Below are 14,925 nucleotides of genomic sequence, written 5' to 3'. Positions count from 1 at the left end.
ACTTTTAAATGAGACATTAAATGTATGTCTATTTGTATGCAAAGTTTTGGAAAGATGACATTACAATAACTTTTTTCATTTGCGTTATAATTTGATTACTCCAGAATTTTGTAACATCTGTTGTTGTGTTCATTATGTACTGGCCTTTGAAGCCACCAGTATAGCAAGAATTTTTAAACTTTGACTTAGATTTACTTTTATAGTCACTACATGTGTTCAACTTCATACTGTATCAAAATCATAACTAATTGATAGTTCAAACTGTAAATATTTGTTTGATTTCTTCAAATAATCAATTTCCAGGTCAAATTTTAGCAAAAATTTCAGGAAAATTATTATTTCTGTTTGAGGTCTATATTTCCAAAAAATGGCAAGTGACATTGGTCACAAATAAAATAAATGAACATTTTAGGTACCCATCTTTATATCCAAGTGGTTTTCGGATGATTGACATTACTATTATTTCAGGTGCCAACATCCTTAAAACGAAAATTAATATGCGCATGAACAATCTTTATACACGAAGACTATAATATGCAGCATTCTGAGTGAACTTGAAATGAAAAGTAAATTATGTACTATCATTATGTATACATGTTATTGATCAATTCAATTTTAAGAGTGCACTTGAAAGCAAATCAACGTAATCAACGTTTGCTTACGGGATAAGGACGGTTACCAACGACACATTGCTGTGTATATAATTATTAATAGTTCGGTCATCTCTTGATCAGATCTTTTTCGAAGGAATGAGTACGAGAGTCACAGAAAGAAGGTACAATTAACATAACGGAGACATTTTTTGCTTGGCGAAGGGAGAAACAGTAAAAAAAAATTTCCAATCCAAAATTTCTTGATCCGCGCTTAAAGGCATAAAACACAAAAATCCAGTGTTAAACATTACAGCATGCAGCGTAATTAAATATCAAACCAGGGGTAAAATTTTATCGCAGTCAGATACGAGGACCTTTCATTTGGGTACTTTGATTCCTGAGTTATCTTTTACAAGGACATTTCGGACTTAAACAAGATACAACTACTGAATATGGCTGCGCTTGCGAATTCTGGGAAGGAATAAGACAGACCGTGTTAGAGAAAATCGAAAATGTTATATTTACATATAATTACATTTTCCAGTGTCTTTGCCTGTGATAACACTACGTATCGATTTTGTACCATTTAACCCATAATACAAATGACGCCAAATTGAGAAGCCAGCGGGGTTTGCTTAGGTGGCAGGGGATAGTTTCGACGGAAAGTATCGGTCAAAATTTTGAAATAAAGGGAGAACCTGGGGTTTGGCTGGTTATTTGAGGGGTATAAATTGGTAGAATATTTGTTGCATTCATTTTGTGGGTAGAGGAGCTCATGTCAATTTCATTGATATATGACACTTTAATACTGGTAGCACTTTTCATCAGATATGGAATGAAAATGCGAAACTGTGGCCAAAATTTTCACTTTCGGTTTTGTTCTTGAAAAGTAGGGTGGGTTCAGAACACGAAATGTCACTCGAAAAGAAGGTGATTGACCCCCCCCCCCCCCATCAATTGATGATTATTTGCATGGGTATACATTAAGCTACCAATCCTATGGTAGTTTATGGCAGTTGCTCGGGACTGGAGCGTGGTTCTGGACCCGTGAAAATGTGAAAAAAGGGCAATTTTTCAGAAAATTTTGAGACCGTCCTAGGCTATTCTTTATAGTGCTATATGTAAGTTGTACTTGTTGTATTCTGAAATGTTTAGAAATTCTCAAGAGTCGGGACCATGTGTCCCCTGCATGCAAACCAATTTTAGCAAATTTAAAAACCCACTGAAAAATTAAATCTCATATATGAGCACTATCTGCCTCACATTTCCTCGACCAAAAAAACTATACCCTGCCACCTTATTTACATTTAAATATTAAATCGTACGATGGCTTAAAATTATATAAATATAAGTAATAAGGAATCATTCTTTGAATATTATGAGGTGATAATTTCGATCGGAGCGTGATTAAATCTATCATAAAGCCCTTCGGGCTTTATTGGATTTGATCACGCCCCGACCAAAATTATCACCTAATAATACTCAAAGAATGATTCCTTATTCCTTATTTTCAACTGTCTGTGATAACATTACGAATCAGTTTTGAACCCCTAAAACCCAGTAACTTCATAAAACATGAGTGACACAAAATGGGTGTGTTTTATATCATAACAGAAAAAAGGTATTGGCTGCGCCTCATAGTAAAGCATAGCAAGTGCGTCTTCCTTAAATCAAAGTACTGAAGTACTGACAAGCCGGGCTCTTTTGGTGGATCTTTATGCATATTGTGTGATAAAGACTGGAATCTCTCTCTCTCTCTCTCTCTCTCTCTCTCTCTCTCTCTCTCTCTCTCTCTCTCATGCTTTTAATGTCGGCAGAGAGCGACCAAATTTTGTAAGCGGCTATAAACAAAAATATGTCTGTCTAATAGAAAAAAGTTCAACGGTTGCTGCCTTTAATTTTGCAACATGCGTTATATATTCAATCCCCATTTCTTCAACGCGCAGCAAAGTAGTTCATGGAAATTCATGCGCATTGTATGTGTCCAAAATGCATAGTCTTGTTTTTAAAACAAGTTATTGATAAGAAAACTAAAAAAGATAGACAATTCTCTCGAAATTAAAAAAAAAAGAAACAACCTTTCCTCAAAACGTGGCTCTTTGTGTAACTATTTAGTATAGCGGAAGCTTTTACTTTGACGCTGTTTGGTTTTTTGTTTATTTTGAAGTTGTGCTATTTATAGTAATATTGGCGATTTGCCTGCCTACAGCCAGGACTCTGCTTTCAGCAGAGCCCGGCTAAAAATAATGGTTTTAAGATAATGTTGTTTTAAAGTGTTCAAATTGGAAATAATATTAATATGAGTAATTAATAAGCAATTATTTTTTTAATATTATGATGTGATAATTTCGGTCGCGGGAGCGTGGTCAAATCTATCATAAAGATCTTCGGGCTTTAATTGATTTGACCACGCCCCGACCGAAATTATCACCTCATAATACTCAAAGAATGATTCCTTATTCCCTAGCTAAAACTGGCCAGTTTCTCGGTCAATCTGCGCATCGTCGTTTTAAAAGATTGCCCATGGGTATCGTTTGCTGCCACGGGCAGGAGTCCGCATATTAGTACAAGTGAGATTGAAGAAAATGTATTGGCAGTGGTTTGCGACGGGACCATGAAATTCAGAGAGCAATCTGTTCAAAGTTACAATTTTAAGTAATTAGTAGGTTTGCAGTCAGTCATACATCGTATGTACACTGCTATATGTACAAGCTTGTCTCCGCACATGCGCATACAGTCATAAATATAAGCATGCAAACTAAATATTCACTTTGCATATTATTATTGCTCTAGAAACTATTTAACTCGTATTTTAATTATAGATTGTGTGTTCACGTTTGAGTTAAGATTAACTTTCCGCTTGCTGACTTCCTTTAGCATTTTAAAATGCTAACCCTGTAGGCCTACAACAGCTTATCGCAAGATCAATATAGACGCACACAGCAATGAAAAAAAAAACTATAAATTTACAATAAACAAATGCATGCATCTATAAATATCCTATAGTAGATAACGATTGTATATATTTAGTTATCATTTCGAGGTACAAGTTTCACCAACCACGTACTTAAAGCATGAATATGTTAACTACTACTGACAAAATCGGGGTCCCATAATACCGTTTGCAGAAAATTCGTCGGAACGCAACGCAATGGACGTGAAAGGTAAAATTTTTACGTAGTTGTATAATAGAATCATTTAAAGAACGCCGCGCGATAAACGCCTGCATTTTTAACGTCTGCAAATTGGTGCATACATTTTGGTCTAAGTCGTCCACGCAAGGGATATTTTAATGAGCAATGCCATTAGCATTTGACCGATGGTCATTGAATTGTTTACGTAAGAGTTTTGTATGGAGAAAAGGTCGGGTGTTTGACTGACAATATAAATGTTTTGATCGATAGAAAACAGAATTTTTCAATGAGGCGACGTCTGTTTCTTATCTGTACAGTAACTTGATGAGGTCAATAGACAACTGCGACTTGGCTCAAACTACACGTATGTGAACGCATGCATAAGCTTTACGTTCTAGTTCGGCAAAATTATGTAATCTGTAATCCTAGCATCCAAATCATTTAAAGGGAACGTTACGTAATTTAGAGCTGTTTCGAAATTCTCGTCCACACATGTACGATTTTTCCAGTGTCTTTAGATAAAGTTTATCTGAGTTTTGACGATATTCACGACGTACATTGTATCTGTAATCATCATTGGGGATAATCTTAAGAGGGCTAAAGATTGTCGTGGCCAATTTTAGATCATGTATAATCTCCTATATAAAACCTCTGTGTAAATATATAGCAGTAATAAGATTTTAAAGTTAAAATATGAGGCTTCTTTCTTTACCAAATAATATTAGTTAATGGCTAGTAAAATCATATATATCTAAAATTTTAAGGTATTATTTTATGGATGCAGGAAAAAACTAGTATTTGTTAGGGGAAACAACTATAAATGTAGTGCCTCTCCCCACTTTAAGACATCATGCACAAATATAGAAACTCAACCAGTGTATTTAGTTCATACTGTATGAATACTTATTTTTTTTTTGGTATATTCAGTACACGTGTACTTTACTACCCTCATTCGGCATTTGCATTTTTTTTTCAAACCAAATAAACGCATTACTTAGTAATACATGTAAATCGAATTGTTTACTGGTTTATGGAACTCTGTACTAGTATTTAAAAATAACGAAAATTTGATCAATAAACCAGAATTGAATGATTAGCCCTAATGTATACATGTTTAATTTTGAACCTTATGTGATAGTATCCGACTCGTTAGTTAAAGATCGAGAGTCTATGATTTGGTATTGTGTGCATGCGTTGATTCCTGTATAACAGGGTTAAGAGACCGGCTGAAGAATGGGGGTAACATGGTTGTTGCGGAAGGATATCTTCTGGAGTTGGAGAGAAGAGGCCATCTACAAGCCGGCGCTTTCATCCCGGAAGTAGTGTTGGAACATCCGGAAGTTGTCAAGGCTCTTCATGAAGAATTTGTACATGCCGGAAGTGACGTTGTCGTAGCTTTCACAGTAAGAATGAGATTTTATGGTGTATAAATAACATTCACTACAATGTACGTAACATTACATGTAATACAGCGTTAGGTTCCTGCGCTGATAGTTCTACAGATCGTAAGAAGATCATAGCGGTATCAATTATGCGACACAACACAGATGATTTGGGTTTTTTTTTTTAATTTACAAATAAATTTGGTATTTGAAATTGTCAGTATTATTTTGATTAATTAAAACATACACATTAAAAATTGCATCCCAATATAAAACGTATTTGTATTGTAGCTTCAGCAACTATTAATCACGCTTTGACAAAGAACAGTAAGTGCATGACACTGTTTTGCGTGGTAAGGATAGTCTAAAACGATTTATATTTTCGTTTACAGTATTACGGACACCGGGCAAAACTGAAGGTCATCGGTCGTGAGGATGATTTAATGGAGCTGAATTTACGCGCTCTAAAAATGGCCAAAGAAGTGGCGGTCAAGACCGGAACACTGATGGCGGGGGACATCTGTAACACTACGATATACCACGGAGACGATCCCAGCTCCGTGGAGGAAGTCCGGGAAATATTCCGTGTAAGTCCGGGAAATATTCCGTGTAAGTCAGCGACTTGAAAAAAAAATCATAATGGTTAGCACATTGACAGTGATACGATGAAATACGGATATCGAGCGCTAATTATTCATTACTTATCGTCATATTCGTTCAGACTTCTTATTTTATCATTGAATTATTTACTCTTTTTTCATTTTATGGTTAAAAAGATAATAAAAAAAGATATAAAGTTACCTTATAGGGTATTTCATTGGAATGATCAATTCTACCATAGAAGTATATAAAGAATATATATATAAAAAAAAAAAAAAAAAAAAAATTGTGTCCCTGTGACATTGTAGGTGGGTTTAATTTTACCCGTCATTGGCACAATGGCAATATTTCTTCCATTTGATTTTCATTTTCAGTGTTTATTGTAATAATATCAATTTAAGTCAGAAACCAATCAAACTTACGGTGAAGTGACCACTAGGTTGAAGGAATCAACTGTGATTAAAGAAGAGTTGCATCTCCATAGTGAATTGAAAGCCTTTCTGGTTAAATTTTTTTTTCATTTTACACGTTTAGAAACCATCGCAGCTAGTAGTCTTGAGACGATACACCTTAAAAATTAAGAAAAGGTTTTTTAGCTCACCTGAGCTGAAAGCTCAAGTGAGCTATTGTGATCACATTTTGTCTGTCGTCCGTCTGCCCATCCGTCTGTCCGTAAACTTTTCACATTTTCAACATCTTCTCAAGAACTACTGGGCCAATTTTAACCAAACTTAGCACAAATCATCCTTAGGCAAAGGGCATTCAAAGTTGTGAAAATTATAAAGGCCACACCCTTTTTCAAGGGGAGATAATTAGAAATTAATGAAAAATTTCGGGAAATTTTCAAAAATCTTCTTCTCAAGAACCATAAAGCCAGGAAAGCTGAAACTTGTGTGAAAGCATCCTCAGGTAATGTAGATTCAAAGTCGTGAAATTCATGACCCCCGGGGGTAGGGTGGGGCCACAATGGGGGTCGAAGTTTTACATAGGAATATATAGAGTAAATCTTTAAAAATCTTCTTCTCAGAAACTAATCAGCCAGATGATTCTTTATAATTGTTAAGACTTTGTCTCCAGGACAATTCTTCGGCCTCACAAGAATGTTCAGAGTTTGATGTAGCTTTATATCCCATATATAAACAATTGTTAAGGATCTTTTTGAGAACTGCAATACTCAACATGTGATATGACTATAAAATCATCCTGTTAGGAAAGGGACTAATGATGATAAACATAAGATTATCCAGGGGGAAAATGGATTTTATTCATACAGGATCTACATGTATTATTGTACATTGTCCAGATTGTTTGTATTATGACTCCATTAAGCTGATTTTATCATACCTATTGTTCCTCAGGTGAGCGATATGGCCCATGGGCCTCTTGTTCTAAATTCCGGCAGAACTAATAAGACAAATTGTTTGGAACCTTTTAAAATGACTTTCACTGCATACATTCCTTTTAAAATTAACGTTGATACGGGTGAGTGAGATACCGGTATCTGTTTTTAAAGGGACTTGGACACAATTTGAGATCAAAAATTCTATTTTTATTTTTTATGTATAAAATGGTTTACTGGTGCATTTTAAATGATTGACCAAAATATTGAATGTTAAAGTCAAGTTACAAGCGAGATACAGAGGTAAGAATTGATGGTAATGTAAACAAAGCTCGAGTCTTATAGTTGTTTACAAAAAGTGTAATATAGAGAATTACTATTTCTTAGACAAAATGACATGTAAAAAACAATTTAAACTAATTCAATATCTTCATTAGTACTATTATCAACAAAAGAAAGATACATTTGATTGAAACTTACTCCAATACATTACATGTGTAAAAAATGACAATATTCGAGGTTTGTTTACAAAACAAAGAATTATGAACTCTGTATCTTGCTTGTTACTTGATATTTGACTTTTAAATTTTGATATAGCATTATAAACTTCTATATTTATCAGTATAAACATAGAAAATGGAAAAATGAAATTAGAAAATTTTAAGTCAAATCGTGTCCAAGTCCCTTTAAACATTAAGTTATATTTTTAAGATTGGCAAAGTTTTACCTTATAATTGTAGGAGCAAATTGAGTGGGCTGTTCAGAGTGGGGCGGACTACATCATCGCAGAACGCTTCGAGGAGTTTGGGGAGGCAAAACTAGCACTGGAGTGCATCCAACAGTTCGGAAACGGCCGTAAGTCGCTCGTTAATTAATTACTAGACAATGATGCTCCTTTCATAATAAGTAAACCTTTTAATTATCCTGGGTACAAAAGCGTTTGTGTATTCCTTTATTAAGAGCTACTACGACTTGATCGAAAACCTTAATTTGAAGTTGTTGGAGGATGATTCATTGCAGTAGTTGTTGTTGTTATCCTTTGTTTGTTCTTTGATACATTGTATCGAAGGGATGGGAATTAGCGTAACTATGGTAACTATGTTTTGTCTGTCTCTCTTCTTGTGTCTCTGTCTTCTTCATCTGTTCGTTCGCGAAGGTGATTGATAAAAAAAAATCAAAGGTTAGACTTGCTGTCATTATATAAATAGTGCCTGTTTGGGAGGGTAACAGTTGAAATTGACACCCCGAGAAAACCATTGTTAAGCGACGCGAAGCGGAGGTTGACAATGGTTTTCGAGGGGTGTCAATTTCAACTGTTATCCTCCCAAACAGGCACTATTTATTTTGTTATACTGAATGTCTTAATTTTTAAGAAAATTTTACTGCTTTTAAATAGGAATAACGTGAATTCTACAGCGAACCGTAGGCGCATAATTTTCGCGCATGTAACATTTTTTAATGTTACCCGTTGCTAAGTGCGTTGCTAACGCTGAGGGTAATAGAAAATATTATTAACTGCGTCTTAACCAATCAGATTTCAGTATTTAACATGAAAGTATAACAATACGCTTTGTCATCGTCTAGCTCATATTGTTTCACATGCAGACTCATCTTGTTTGTTTGTACATCTCCAAAGGGGTCGACCGTAACTCATATACAGCCAAGTGAAAAAAAATATAATTATATCCAATTTGTTTGGCGTGTCACAAAATTTGCGAAACAGGAGAAAATGTGTACATAATTCTATTTCCGTCAGTCATTTTTTTTTTGCGAGTTCACAAGTTAATTTCTTATACCAAACTTTACCGGATTTAATTGATGCGTATTGAATATTTTGCGATTTATAATAGGGATCGGGAAAAAAAGTGAAAATTAGAACACTGCGAAAATTACCGGATATACGGTATAGGACCAAGAGCTAGAGATACACAAATATTTTGAACATGCAGTGATCTAAGACACAAAACAATTGTGAAATGATGTAAATGTGTTCAATCTTTAAACAGTTTTCCTAAAATAAAATACGTTTGTTTAACTAACATTACAGTGCCTGCAGTCGTGACAATTGCACCACACGTAGAAGATAAAACCAAAGACGGTTTGACGTTTCCGGAGGCCTGTAAGCGTTTGGAGGAGGCGGGGGCGGATGTGGTGGGGTTGAACTGTTGTAGAGGACCCAGCACAATGCTTCCTCTACTGAAAGAAATAAAGAAAGTTTGCAAAGTGAGCATATATTACATATACTATATATCTGTACCATATTGGTATTTTTCGTCAATTTCTATTTTATTATTATTACATGAATATCGATTTATTAACTTTAATTTTAACATTTGAATATTATGTTATAAGGTTTGAAAAGAAAATTTAAGGAATTGCATGATGCTTTGATTAGCTTACCGGTATGCATTGTTCAAAGTACTGAGAATCAATTAACAGTTTGAAACATCCAAAATGTTATGAAATTGCATAATACTTATGTGCTTGGGATATTATAAATGAATAAAAGGAAAAAACAAATTTAAATTTTAATGTACATTCTTTCATTTTTTTTTTACCGTCTTCCTTGGAAGACGGTATAAAGAGTTGAAATAATTTACAGTCTCCGGGCTGTGCACTTCCTCTCCTTTGTGATTAGTAGAAAATACATGATGTGAAAATTTACATTTATTTCATTGGTTGATATACTGTTCGGCACAAGGGAGATAATTTTCAGATGATCGATTTTACGTACGACTTAACAACTTTCGTAGATTTCAAATCTTAAAAAGTGAGAAAACGAAAGAACAATAAAAATGGCTCTTTGTGAAATTCAGGCTTTCATTTTTCTGTTAACTAGTTGAAAGCAATATTCTGTAACATCAATTGAAATAATTTGTTCTTTTCTTTTTGTTTTGATTATACAAATACCAATGAAATTTGATACGGTATGGCTAATATCAGTAAACAGCTTTGTATATTAGATACGATGAAACTAATATCAGTAAAAATGAATGATACTGGATGCAGTTGTATTAACTTTAATTTTACTACAGAGATACCACCCTTCCTAAGATCTCTTTTTACCTACTACAGTCGATTTCAAATAAATAACACGCTGTAAATAATTTTCAATTTTAAGCACGCACGCTTAAAAGGCACATATTTTTTTTTTAAAAAGTTCGGCACGCTATTGCATGGAGAAAAAGTCGACATGTATATAAAAAATAATTAAATTGTCTTTGATATCTTATTGCTGTTAAGAGTTTGCTCTAAAGACGGTAAGCTTTTTTTTAAAAGCTAAACTTGTTTATTGTGAACATCATTCTTTGCAGGGACCTATAGCAGCACTTCCGGTTCCTTTTCGAACGACATCTGAAGAACCAACCATGGAGGTGTTGACGGATCCGGACACAGGTAGATCCTCCATGATGACCTCAAATTGCAATATTAGTTTGAAAATAGACAGAAGTATTTGGATAATCTTATAATTAAGTGCGTTTGAATATTTACATTGGTACGAATTAATTAGTGTGTTATTCCATTCCCTTTTCAGGTATGCCAGCTTTTCCTGTTGATCTCCCACGCTTTTTCTGTAGCAGGACCCAAATTGCCGAATTCGCGGCGCAGGCCAAAGAGATAGGTGTCCAATACATCGGACTTTGTTGCGGGAACGCTTCACACTACACCCGGTTACTGGCGGAGGAATACGGTAGAAAACCGCCCGCCAGTAAATACGCCCCAGATATGTCTAAGCACTACAGATTTGGGAACAAAGAGTTTGTGAAGAAGCATCACACCCCCGGCCAGCAAGACTAGATAGCAGAAACCACCGAGAGTCATCTTAATCAAACGAAATTGAATATTTGATATTACGTCAATTATTTTACGTACTCGTAAGACTTTCACTGGCGTTTTAGACCAATTAAATTAAATTGATGTATTTCGTGTATATAACTCGCCTATTTGTATATCTTCAGTAGCTTTTGTATACTTAATTTGCAATGATTTTGTTGATTTATGTGTTTATAAGATAAATTTGAACCTTTTATGATATAATGTTATATTTATTCTTCTTTGTTCTCTGATAACAAAATATTTATTGAATCTTAAAAAATTATTAAAACATAAATTTTGTTTAAGGAATACTAAACAGTATAACAGAGGATGACACAAACTATTCAATGTTCTTTAAGCATTGCTAACAGAACGATTGTTCTTGAAATATTTTGGTTAGACTATTGAAAGGGTAGATCTAAGTCACCCACTTTACCTAACCTTTGTAAAACAATACTTTACGTATCTGCTGTAGCCGATAACGAGTTCTATAAGCTTTGGAAATATCAAACAGTCATCGCCGAATTCAGATAAATACTAGTATTTGAACTAAATATATACAGTACATGTATGTACTAAGTCTATGAATGACCACAAGCTTCCCTCTCGCTAACAGTCCGGAAAGCTTGTAGTACAGATCTCTCTCTCTCTCTCTCTCTCTCTCTCTCTCTCTCTCTCTCTCTCGTCAAGTTCAAATGGAGGGATTATTAATAAATTTATATTTTGAAAAGCCCTTACACTCTTTATCTTTTCTCGATGCTAATGACATCAATAATTAAACGTACAAAAAAACCCCACACAATTTATTTTACGTACGGTAATTCAGTTATCTGAACTCATTATACAGCTAAAGCTAATATATCATCGTGGCAAGGGTCACTCACAATCTTGTCTTTTCATATGGATACTGCGCAGTGTCCCGATAAGAAGATAAGTAAATCTGAATGTACACATATAACGTACCTCTGTGTACTGTATAAAATTTTAATTCCTCATAAGACGGCATTCTTCAATAAATTAACTTCTTCCCCGTGAGTTCATTTTTCGCTCTACGTTGATAAATTAGAGGTTGAGTTACCGGTACATATGTCACACGACCGCATTGTGTACATAGCTTATTTTTTACCCTTAAAAAAACCAAACATTTTTTTTAATAGTAAAACAATTATCAATCTTGGGTGAGGAGTAAGAGAGAGGGTGGTGATTGAACGATGTACGCGTCATTGCTGTGTCCTCTTTAACACAATGGTTTGATTTATTTATGCCAAACGTCACATTTACTTCTTTATCGAATAACCCCCCCCCCCCCACCCCACCCCTCCCTGTATCACCCACCCCAACCTCCGCAGAAAACTCCGAAAACTGAATTCAGAATTTGGCAATTGTTTTTGCTGACAAGGGCAAGAATGATACTTTACCCTCTTAGCTAGCGTTTCACCACCTTACCACCCCCATGCACCCCTCCCCCATAATACTTGACGTCATAGCAGTAATTACATGTACATATGAGTGTTGGTTGATAAATGTGCAATTTTTTTCCTATTATCGCAGACTATTGGTAGAGTTGATTCTTTAAAATTCAATTAACGTCAGAAAAAAATGTACATGTTCTATGTATGTACATGTAGATATTATAGTACGGAACATTATCGAAATGTTTGTCACGCGGATTTTTCTCCTTCCATAAAGGATTTAACGCAATCTAACCCCACCCACCCCCACCCCCCCCCCCAAAAAAAAAGAAAGAAACAGAAAAGAAAAAAAGATTCATAGGTTTATGTACACGTACACTTCAAACATGATGCATGTACATGTATATAATATATGTAAGCATATATGGTAAGGGGCGGGGGGTGTCCATATACACCACGTCCAAGCAAAACTAACTATAGCATATAGTTGATATGTTGCATGTATATGACAGAGTCCTTAATTAGAACCATTTTAACATGAGCTTGGACTTTGGGTAGTTGTGTTAAACAGCAATCACGTGATGTAGGCCTGTCTATTTCATTGCTGGCCATTCAGCCTTGGCTCTTTGAAATCAACAAGATTTGTCTGGCTTTTGAGCTAAGACTACACAATTGGTGTATATTTCGCTTGAAGCCAGCGTCAATTTTAACTTGTTTTGACAAAAGAAATAGATAGAACCATTTTAACAAGAGCTTGGACTTTGGGTACTTGTGTCAAGCGGCAATGTGTCGTAGGCCTGTCTATTTTATTGTAGGCCACTCAGCTATGGCTCTTTGAAATTAACAGGATTTGTCTGGATTTTGAGCGAAGACTACGCAATCGGTGTACATTTCGCTTGAAACCAGCGTGATTTTAACTTGTTTTGACGCAAGAAATAGATCGTAACACCCTACTGAAAGTCCAAGGTCTTATTAAAATGGTTCTAGTTATGTCCTACCAAAAGTCCAAGGCCTTGTTAAAATGGTTCTAGATGAAACCATTAATACACTCACTACTAGTGCTGTGTATCAGCTAGATGGGCTGTTGTTATTTATAAACATGTTAAAATGGGCCCTCCGGTTATATATATACATTGTCAACTCATTGACAGAGAATGGCCAGTACACAAAGAACGCTACCGCTGTATTACGTAATAATCAGTGGAATATACTCTAGTGACCTTTAACTGACCCTTCCGTGAACTGATAAAAGGTTCATCCCATCCCCCCATCCCCGATTCTTAATATCCAATTAGTTGAAAATATTTTGCCTATCAAAACTGCTTTTAACTTTTGATTGAAATATATAATTCGTGTTTGCATATTAGATTTATGATAGGCCTACTAATTTTTAACACTGGGATGACCTTAATAAATCATTTATTATTAAGTTACTTTCTGTAAACGTGATTATTTCAATTACTTGACCTTGTTTTTCAATCCGCATCCTGCATTAAAAGTTATTTTAAAAAGTTAAAAAAAAATTCTTTTTGAATAAATGATTTAGTAAATAATTTTGAGCAATGTGCAACACTTCAAATGATATGAGAACCCTGCAAAATACTTTTCCATTATGTCGCTAGCTATACGCCTTTATATATAATTGCTCACATTAATGAATTCTATGCACTATAAGGTTTTTTTCTTTCTTTTCTATTTTTGCAAAGAGGCACTCACCCTCTCAACAACGAATTGCATTACCTTTATTATTGATAAAATAACAGATGAACAGATTCTTTGCAAAACGTGTTCTTTTTATTGCTCTGCTCGTTATCGTGCTAACTGCTGAATCAACATGCAAGAGTTTGATTCAATAAATTGACAATTGACATTGGACATCTGTTGCTATAATATTTTGCATTTTGCATCAAAATCTATTGTGTCAAAAGGAAATCTCATAATGTTTAGGGGTGGAGAGAGAGAGAGAGAGAGAGAGAGAGAGAGAGAGAGAGAGAGAGAGAGAGAGAGAGAGAGAGAGAGAGAGAGAGAGCAAATTAAGAGGCTGGACACCAACTGATTCATTAAGTTCAACATCACTTTGATTTTTTTAAAAACTTGTACCTCCATTTTTTAAGTTAGTGTGGAAAAATCGTACTGAAAATTGCATGTAGATAATTGTTGCCATTTACATTTGGGTGCTGCCCATTCTCAATTTAACCTATTCCTTTTTCAGAAGTGGAGAGGTATATCCTTCTATATATATACATAGATAGATAAATCATTTATTTCTAATTCATGTTTGTCCAGTTCTCAAAATAGAATACCCGGCCTCAACCAAAAGGTCAGGATAATTTAACAATGCACAGTGCCAGAGACGGTGTATTTCAAACGTTCCGTTTTGTTAACGTGGAATTTATACATCTACATATGCAATTTAAAAAAATCTAAATATCGACGTCAATTTTTCAGAAAGAGATAAAAGGTAGATATAGTTATGATGTAATAAATATTTGATACATGTAAACTGACGAATAGGCCTAACCAAGTGAAGGAATCCTCAAAATGTATTTTAAACCAAATTATACTTTCATAGTTTTATTCAATTCATTTCATTAAATGGGGTTGCTGGCATCAACTAATAAATATACTAGTCACCAGCGGTAACCTTTG

At 34.7% G+C, this 14,925-nt stretch overlaps 1 protein-coding gene and 1 long non-coding RNA gene across 3 annotated transcripts; one reads left to right on the top strand and one right to left on the bottom strand.

The window, feature by feature from the left end:
• Nucleotides 1–3,598: 3,598 nt before the first annotated feature.
• Nucleotides 3,599–11,078, top strand: LOC105339575 (betaine--homocysteine S-methyltransferase 1). 2 transcript variants are annotated; one of them, XM_011445161.4, is made up of 7 exons: nucleotides 3,599–3,757; nucleotides 4,940–5,130; nucleotides 5,502–5,696; nucleotides 7,789–7,903; nucleotides 9,096–9,271; nucleotides 10,363–10,444; nucleotides 10,584–11,078. In XM_011445161.4, the coding sequence occupies exons 1-7, from the start codon at nucleotides 3,745–3,747 to the stop codon at nucleotides 10,844–10,846; spliced, it is 1,035 nt and encodes a 344-aa protein (XP_011443463.2). In that variant the 5' UTR covers nucleotides 3,599–3,744; the 3' UTR covers nucleotides 10,847–11,078. The 2 variants fall into 2 exon arrangements, with proteins under 2 accessions (XP_011443463.2, XP_065938377.1); XM_066082305.1 differs by lacking the exon at nucleotides 3,599–3,757 and adding an exon at nucleotides 4,037–4,091.
• LOC117682854 (uncharacterized) lies at nucleotides 5,559–7,475 on the bottom strand. The gene is made up of 2 exons (XR_004597113.2): nucleotides 6,132–7,475; nucleotides 5,559–5,730 (listed from the first exon to the last, which is right to left on the bottom strand). It is a non-coding gene; the product is annotated as an uncharacterized lncRNA (long non-coding RNA).
• Nucleotides 11,079–14,925: the final 3,847 nt, after the last annotated feature.

This window comes from Magallana gigas, chromosome 4, assembly GCF_963853765.1.
Source record: "Magallana gigas chromosome 4, xbMagGiga1.1, whole genome shotgun sequence".
Lineage (NCBI taxonomy): Eukaryota > Metazoa > Mollusca > Bivalvia > Ostreida > Ostreidae > Magallana > Magallana gigas.
Note: the sequence above shows the minus strand (reverse complement) of the source record. Positions and strands in the feature narration are given on the sequence as shown.